Raw genomic sequence first — 8,360 nt, forward strand, 5'->3', positions numbered from 1 at the left:
GAGTTTAATTCTTCCTCATGGGCCAAATAAAATTAAAGCTTTCCAAGTGGTAAAGTTACCAAAAAAGCTGGGCTGTCATCAGATTAGCCGCTTTACAAACAAACTCTTTTGCACAGAAACATTTTTTGCTTGACTTTCTTTGACTAATATTAGGAAGAAATGACAATCTCCCTGCTAGAAAGGGACATAAACACAAACTCTCATATTTGTGTGATATGATAATGTAATGAACGAGTTATTCCACTTCCTAGCCATCTCACATAAATGCAGCATAATATTTATCATAAGTGACAAGGTGAGTGAGAATATCAATCATATCCTCTAGACAGCTTGAGTTATTAAGTGAGCCAATGTAACAGTATTACAAAACCCAGAATAACAAAATTATTTCTCTCTCTCTCTCGCTCCATTTCAGCATGTGTGTATGTACATGTACGTGGAGTTTTGTGTGTGTGTGCGCGTAGGTGTGTGTCTGTGTTTATGTTTCTGACAGCATCAGACAGAGAGAGTGTCGCATGCCTTCCTGTTCCTGTACCACCCTCCAACCCCAGAGCCGCAGACTCAAGGCAGTTTCCAGAATCAAACAATTTCACGCAGCTACTGGAGGAGGAAATGAACTGAGCCCAGAGCAATAATAAAATTATACAAATGTTATTACAGACTCGCCTGCTACTGTCCTACTTTAATTCAAATTTGGGCACTCCAGGCAGTGCTGGTGGCAGAGACCTTCCTGAATAAATCAACATTAGCTTACGTCTAAATTATTAAGGAAGTGGGAGACTTTCTTGTTTATAGTATGAATTATTAAACAAGTGTTTAACGCTGTTTTTCTTCACGAATCCCCAAATATTAATTGCTAATGATCTTTAAGGTGTATGTTTTATCTTTTGCCCTTTCTATTCTATGCTGGGAACGGGGAATCTGAGGTCGCAAGAAATTGGTCTGTTTTCAATTAGATAAGGACGAGGTGCACTTTGAAATATAATTTGCTGGCATCTATGTGATGTGCAAATGAATCTTTGGGTATAACAATATTCCCATCATTTAGCCATTGTTGGTATTTGAATGTGAATGTAAATTAATGACTCATGGAAGCAGACGCAATGAGGGCTAGCCATGCGTTATCAGTTTTCTGTTCAACATCTTGCTGACGAGCCATTCAAGATGTTCACAAACAACAGCTGAAAAAAATGCTGGTGTATTATTTGCTATCACTTTTTATTAGCTTTTCTTAATTGAGGGGTCTGAGGCAAACTTTTGAAAGTTTGTCGAAACAGAGTGGATATATTTGTTTGATATACTTTTGTGAGGCGTTGTAGTGCAATGGTAAACACTGTTGTATCACAATAAGAAGGTCCTGGGTTCAAATCCTCCAGCTGCCTGGCATCGTAAAGTCTGTATGGTGTCTCTGGGTACTCTGGCATGAAAACATGTATGGCTCGGGCATTTGATGAGAATGGCTTCCTGTCTGTTTGTGCTAGTGGTTTGCTCAGGATTTTGTTTGGTAATTTCCAACAGTCCCGCATTTATCTAAGAGTCAATGTCTTCTCTGTATGGAAACAAAAGTCACATATACTTTCAGGTCACAAATATTCATCAGGAAAACGTCACCTGTGTTCAATTTAATCTGCAGATGAGTGGGGCCAATAAATCCAAATCAAGTAAGTCCATTTCTCACTGTTCTGTCCTGAAAGGAAACAGTCAGTGCATAAAACATCAGATTTACATACTTATTTGTTTGTGCTATATAAATGAAAGGGTGCTGGACTCAAACTACTGAAGCCTTAAAGGGCATAGCACCATGCAAGCAGGTAAAGGATGGTGCTGTAAATGCTCAACTCCAGTACACAACAGTATCTGAAGAGTCACAGTTGGAGTTAATTTGGCAGCACTTTCTATACAGTTCAGTTACAGTTACAGTTCAGTAATAGTAATAGTAGGGCAATACAGTGGAAACAAGAAGGTACTAATATAGAAAAGCAAGTTATTACCACTTAATTACCAAAGTAATATCGACTACTATCCAAGTAATGATGAATGATGCTATGCTGAAATCTATGTAATTGGGTAATAAAAAGCCAGAAACCACAGATAACAATGTAGAAACAAATCAATTAGTGACAGTATAGTAATATATTGGTAACAATATAATAACCTGCTAGCAATAAAATTTGCACATCAGAATTCTTATATAAGGTAATATTATTGATGTTTTAAATATTAGGGTATTATTACCACATTATAATGCTGGTATATCCTAAGCATTCTTCTTTGTTTGAATATAACAATGAAAACATTATATTTAATGTTGTGGCCTTTTACTTGTAAACATTTGTTGTAGTTTCTGTGTAATAAATAGGAGTCAAGGCTTCAAAATCAAACCTTTCCCCTTTCTGTCTAATTCCACATTAATAACCAGTTAAAGCAAACTTCAAGAAGTTTGAGCTGGAAAAGTATGGATATTTCTGTGCCTGATTCCTAGTTGTAAACACATAATCAGCCACATATCTGCAGGTAGTCATCACGTTTCTTGAAGTTTGTTTTAATGGGGCACTAACATGGAATTAGTTGAAAATGGTCACTTGGGGTTTGCAGCCCTGATTCTTGGCTATTACAAAGAAACTTGTGCACATGTTCCCAGGTAATAACCACAACATGAAGCATCATTTTTGCATTGTTAATTTTAAACAAAGAAGAATGCTGAGGGCATAAGGTAGTATTGATTCCAGCGTTATAATATGGTAATACTATCTTCAAATGTTAATCAACTGAAAATTTACTTATTATTGTGATGTTGCTATCAAAAGTCACCATATACAAATTCTAATCCATACATAATACCATTTTATTACTAGCAGGTTATTGTTTTATTACCAAGATATTATAATAGTATTACTAATTATATTCTAGTTATACCCAGTTGTACACAATTCACTATTTTCATATAACTCAGCTATAATGGGTGGTGAAAAAAAGAGTTACATAGGCATTACTTTGGCAATTAAGTGGTAATAACTTGCTATTTCTACATTATTACCTTCTTGTTTCCACCTCATTACCCCTCTATTTTTATTACTGAGCTGTAACAAAAAGTGTGTTACATTCATTCTTAAATAAACACAATAAATAAATAACTAAATCATTTTTAAACTTGTATTACAACCCTTAAGAGAAAAATCATTATTAACTTACTGGGACTCTTGTTGTACTAATACGGGGGCTGTACGAGACCCAATGCTGCTGTTTACTTTGTATTTGATGATCTAGATCGATTTAAATATAGAGTTGTGAAAAAACGAACTCGTGTCTACCCACTACTGCAGCGTAACCTGTCCATTAAAAGCTCGTGGCTGCCCTCCCCTGGAGAAATGCAAAAGGGAACCCTTCTCACACCATGGCCAGTAGATGATGCTGTTATCCCATGTAAAGGTTGTGCTGAACCAGTGACTTGGGCATGATCCTATCAATATTGGAGTAAAAACACTTTTGAGTCAGTATCTGACTCATACTTGTATTTTCACTTTGCAAATGCAATCTAGTTGCACCATGTAGACAAATTCAGTGGATGCAGCAGAATCAGTGGGTCTGATCATTTCCTCCATGTTGTAGAAAAAGATGAGATAGCACCTGTTTTTTTTTGTGGGTTTTTTTTCAGTTAAGAAAAAAAAAATGCTATAATAGATCACCTCTATTTCCTATCAGAAGCGTTATCATTTCCTGTGCTCTGTTGATGAAATGAGATTACTTGGAGATATTCTCAGCGACTTAACTCACAAGGAACACACATCCTAGACAGTTATTGGGCCACAGGGAGACATTATCCACGTGTAGATGAGCCAATACATCAGTGATCTGGACTTCTCTTTTCCCCAGAGTTTACCACCTACCATAAGAAAGCAGTGAGCCAAGAGGAATGGATAACAAAAAAACAACATATAGGTATCATTACTAGTTTTCTTATGGAGGCTGTAGTGTTTTGAAATATTAAGAAAGATGAATTATTCATGATAACTGAGTAGTAGAAGGTTTATTATTGCAACTTCGCAGTTTTACATGTTCCAGATTGCGAGCACAATAACTGAATGATACTTGAACATAAACATAGATTAGCCAATTATCCTATAAAGAAAGAGAAGATATGATATACAGCCAAGCAAACAATTACAAGAATATAGATCTATAAAACAAAAAACAAGAAAAATATTTTATAAATATGACATTTTTACGAAATGGAAAATGATAAAAATAAACAGCAAAAAGTGGAGTTTGATTTTTATTTAACAAAAAACAAACAACAAACATTGTGTTTCAAACAAAATGAGCTGTATTTTATTTTTCTCCGACTTAATGCACTGAAAATAGAGAGCACTGTAACACAGCTCTGGCTCCGATAATAATGCTTGTCAGAGCTGTCTTACTTTGCTTGGGATCTGTAATGTGATTAATGATTACAAGGAAATCCTCTACTTTTAATTACATATAAAGTATCAGGACCAAATGTGACACTAATCCAAAAATAACAAGGCTGCATTTTCTTCTTCACGTCTCCAATTCACTGTGATGACCTCACATAATTGGTTGACCCTACCCACATTTCCTTAACTTCATGTACTGCGGGCTGTACAATGTATGCTACATGCCAACACTGTTGCTAAATCATATATAGAGGGTGCAGATGTTGAGCCATAGCATCACGCAAGCTTTATGACAATGGAAGCAGTGCAGTTTGGGTGTGTCACAGACTGAATTGTTTTTCCTGTTTTAAAGACACAGTCTTTAGAGGGGGAGGGGGTTGTGTGTGTGGTCGGGGGGTGGCAGTCTTAAGTTGGATAACCCCAAAGTTTGATTGTGATTGTGCTCTACAAATTAGTCTCCATTTCCAGTGCACGTGATAGTCATACTTCTCCTGTTAACATAACATCAGCTTTCTCCACGCTGATGTTATGGATGGAGCCGGGCTTGACGGCAATGTCCCCTGTCTCCACTTCCCTGTATTTCCCTGATGGGTCCTTCTTGAAGACTTGTTTCATCCTCTGCTTTATCTCAGGGTCGGGGCAGTACAGGTACTCATACAAACCAGCAGCCAAGATACCCCCGAGAATAGGTCCCACCCAGTAGACCTAACACAAGCAGCAAGGCAAACACCTTAATTAGTCAAATGGTTAATCCGTGCCTTGTTAGAGGTAGGTAATTTTTTTTGTCTGCAGGCTGAAGTGACCTGAATATGACGGCAGACACAGTGAGGACGAGTTTCACTCAGTGTCATTCACATCATGGAGAAAGTTAAGGGAACACCCAATTTTTATGTCACTAGGCAAATGTTTTAATTACCAAATAATTACACATTAATAAGCTGTGACTTGACGCCTTGAAGGCTATGATGAGTTAAATAAATGGTCTGGCAAGGGTTCACTCAACTCATTCAATTAGGATAATTGTTCATGTAACACGAACAATTCACGAACAATTAAATATTCTAAAAATGGAAAGCAAACCACTTCATTTATCTCAGTTCAGCATTTCTAACACTCACAACTAACTACTCACCCTCAGTTGAGGCATTTTGTGTGTTACATTGAACCAACTTAAAGAGACACTTCACACATAAAAAGGATGTTTATACTGTATATTTAACATGTATAACATGTAAATTCCACACAGAAAGACTGACCTTTCTCTGCTATAACAGGGAAGAAATGCTGAATTAAATTTTGCCTGCACAAAATACATACATAAGGATCTCTCACCCAATGGTTCTCGAAGTTAAGTGTGACCATTGCAGGACCGAAAGAACGGGCAGGGTTCATGCTGGCTCCTGTATAAGGGATCTGCAATATGGATAATAATACTGATTTTAGTCTAAAAGGACTGTACATCATAAATGTGCATATTATCAACATCAAAGCTAGGATAGGTACAATGTTTTGTTTTTTAGTTTTACCTACAGAAAATGTGTGGAAGAATATATATAATGTGTGTGTGTGTGTATATGTGTATATATATATATATATGTTGTATGATGCATTTACTAAACAGCCCAAATGAGAAATCAGTTGAGCGGTTTGAGAAATGATATCTGTTTCCCTGTGCATTCATTTTCTCTGCAGGTTTCAGGAAGCCCCCAGAGATTGGTTGCCATGCGATGGCAACCTCCAATAAAGATGAGCGTGTGGGTGTGAACACTGACAAGTGTGAGTATCACACATTCACGAATAGATGCTTGATTCACCTGCTCTTTTTCCACTGAAAAAGCTTGCACTTGGAAAAGAACTTGCTCTGAAATTCTTTAATTTGGGAATGTAACCTGAGCTTCAGGTTAATCTTTAAATCTGTTTCACTGCTGGTTGTAGGAGTACTGGATGAGTCAGCTGATATGTAAATGTGGTTGCAGAAAATTTCTAAGGCTCTGATGTAGTTAAATTTTTTATATGAGTGATCTGAATATACCATTTCTGTGAATGTGACATTGTTTCTATCTATATGTATTTATTTAACTTGCTGAAAGCTACTTACTGCAAATAAGTGCCCTATCACTACAGCAATGCCAATAGCCAGGCTTGCAGAACCACCTAAGTCTGTGCGTTTGGGATCGCAGGTGGCGAAGACGGTAAAAACCAGTTCAAATGTGATCAGGAGCTCCACAAGAAAGCCGTGTCCCACTGATATGGTGGAATTCACCTAGGATTCAGAATCAGAATACCTTATTAATCCCTGAGGAAACGATGCTGTTGGGAAACAAATGATGAACAGAAACAATAGGAACAATAGTAAAAACCTATTTTACATTTATCATAACCATAAATAACAACCAAGTTCTTACTGTGGTCACACCAAAGGACCCTCTGACAGCAGTAGGTGTGACTAAGTAGAGAATCCCAGCTCCTGTAATAGCTCCCAGGCACTGAGCTGCCACATAGAACACAGCCTTTGCCAGGCTCAGTTTTCTAGTTACAACCATAGCTGCAGTGACTGCAGGGTTAATGTGTCCACCACTGATGTGGCCAAAGCATTGCACCATAGTGGCAATAGTAAGGCCAAAGCACAGGGAGATAAGGACTAGGTCAGCTGGGGGAGGCTTCTCCTCCCCTGCAGCCCAGTTGATGGTGGAGCCCAGGCCAAGAAGGACAAAGATGAGTGTGGCTAGGTATTCTCCAGACACAGCCCTCCAGAAGTCCTTGGTCCAGATCCCTTTAAATGCCACCATTATGTTCTGACAGTTACACCAGGACAGCAACCTCCTGGCAAAAAGAATAATGAGAAAAATGATTAGCCTACTTGTGGATTCCTAGTGTGTGCATGTGGCTGGAATTGTACTGAACCCTATCAGAGCAGCTGCCTTTGGGCAAAACATTTATAACTCCACTAGGGATTTAAGCAAGTGACTTTTCCATGACAAAATGCAATTGAGAGCATTCTTTAAACATTGTGCATAAGGGAAAATTATCATTCTTACAGTCAAAGCATACAACTTTTAACTGCTGCTACTCAGTGAACTTTAGCCAGGATGAGGAAAGACTGTACATCGTTTCAGTATTAATGCTAAACGGAATATGTTTTGTACAAATTCAAATATCTGCAAAAAAAATGTATGTTCAAAAAACAATATAAGACCTGCAAACCTGCAGGACAACAAACAATAACTTTTTTTAAAAAAAACTACAAACAAAAATCTAAAACTTACCGAAAGCAATAATGTATTCTCTCTCTCCTTGTCCCCATAACGTGAAATATATTTCATTCATGCGTCCTGATGATCTTTTCAACCAGCAGAGACACTTGACTCTTCATTTTATCTACTGTACAAGTTGTAATTGCTGTGACCTGCAGTACTTACAGAGGAGCAGCAGGTCGTGCGTGCGCAGGGTTGTTGGAGAAAGCAGGTCTGTCAGATGAGCATGATCCACTCATTGTGCCCTGGGATTGCATCCAGCAGCTTTATTAGGTTACTACCCAAGCATCCCCTCACAGGAATTAAACAGCATGCTCAGGAGGAGGAGTCAAGAGATTTGCCTACTGGGCAAACAATATCTTTGATGCACACAGTGCAACTGCACATCTACTCATTCAGTGTCAAATCGCATTCATATCGGAGCTTTGAAAACTTGCAGGAGTAAGAAGAATATTTACAAATGATTATTTTTTAAGGTGCAAAATCACCAGTTCAGAAAAGTTGTCAAATAAAAACAATAAAATAAATCATTCAATCAACTTAATCTGTTAATGATCCAAAAGTGTTAGAAACAAAAAATCCTTTATATCTTTAGGTTTTACTTCTTCCCCGCTGAGTGTCCACTTATGTGTACACACACTAGGTGGAGTTTGCTCATGGGAACAGAAAAAGTCCCCATCAAAAGTCATAA

General features: G+C 37.7%; 1 protein-coding gene across 2 annotated transcripts; it reads right to left on the reverse strand.

The window, feature by feature from the left end:
• Positions 1-4,001: 4,001 nt before the first annotated feature.
• On the reverse strand, positions 4,002-7,955 carry LOC116316967 (aquaporin-4). Of its 2 annotated transcripts, none has more exons than XM_039602369.1 (5): positions 7,835-7,955; positions 6,821-7,238; positions 6,514-6,678; positions 5,748-5,828; positions 4,002-5,120 (listed from the first exon to the last, which is right to left on the reverse strand). In XM_039602369.1, the coding sequence occupies exons 1-5, from the start codon at positions 7,924-7,926 to the stop codon at positions 4,896-4,898; spliced, it is 981 nt and encodes a 326-aa protein (XP_039458303.1). In that variant the 5' UTR covers positions 7,927-7,955; the 3' UTR covers positions 4,002-4,895. The 2 variants fall into 2 exon arrangements, with proteins under 2 accessions (XP_039458303.1, XP_031591478.2); XM_031735618.2 differs by having other exon boundaries at positions 7,682-7,936.
• Positions 7,956-8,360: the final 405 nt, after the last annotated feature.

This window comes from Oreochromis aureus, linkage group 18 (assembly GCF_013358895.1).
Source record: "Oreochromis aureus strain Israel breed Guangdong linkage group 18, ZZ_aureus, whole genome shotgun sequence".
Classification (NCBI taxonomy): Eukaryota; Metazoa; Chordata; class Actinopteri; order Cichliformes; family Cichlidae; genus Oreochromis; species Oreochromis aureus.

What these genes read in the sequence shown, in the direction of transcription:
- LOC116316967 (XM_039602369.1), bottom strand. Translation starts at nt 7,926, where the DNA reads ATGCAATCCCAGGGCACAATGAGTGGATCATGCTCATCTGACAGACCT. An exon ending in GGTCCTTTGGTGTGACCACA is followed by an intron (nt 6,679 to 6,820) that starts GTAAGAACTTGG and finishes TCTGAATCCTAG; the next exon opens with GTGAATTCCACCATATCAGT. An exon ending in TGATAGGGCACTTATTTGCA is followed by an intron (nt 5,829 to 6,513) that starts GTAAGTAGCTTT and finishes TCCATATTGCAG; the next exon opens with ATCCCTTATACAGGAGCCAG.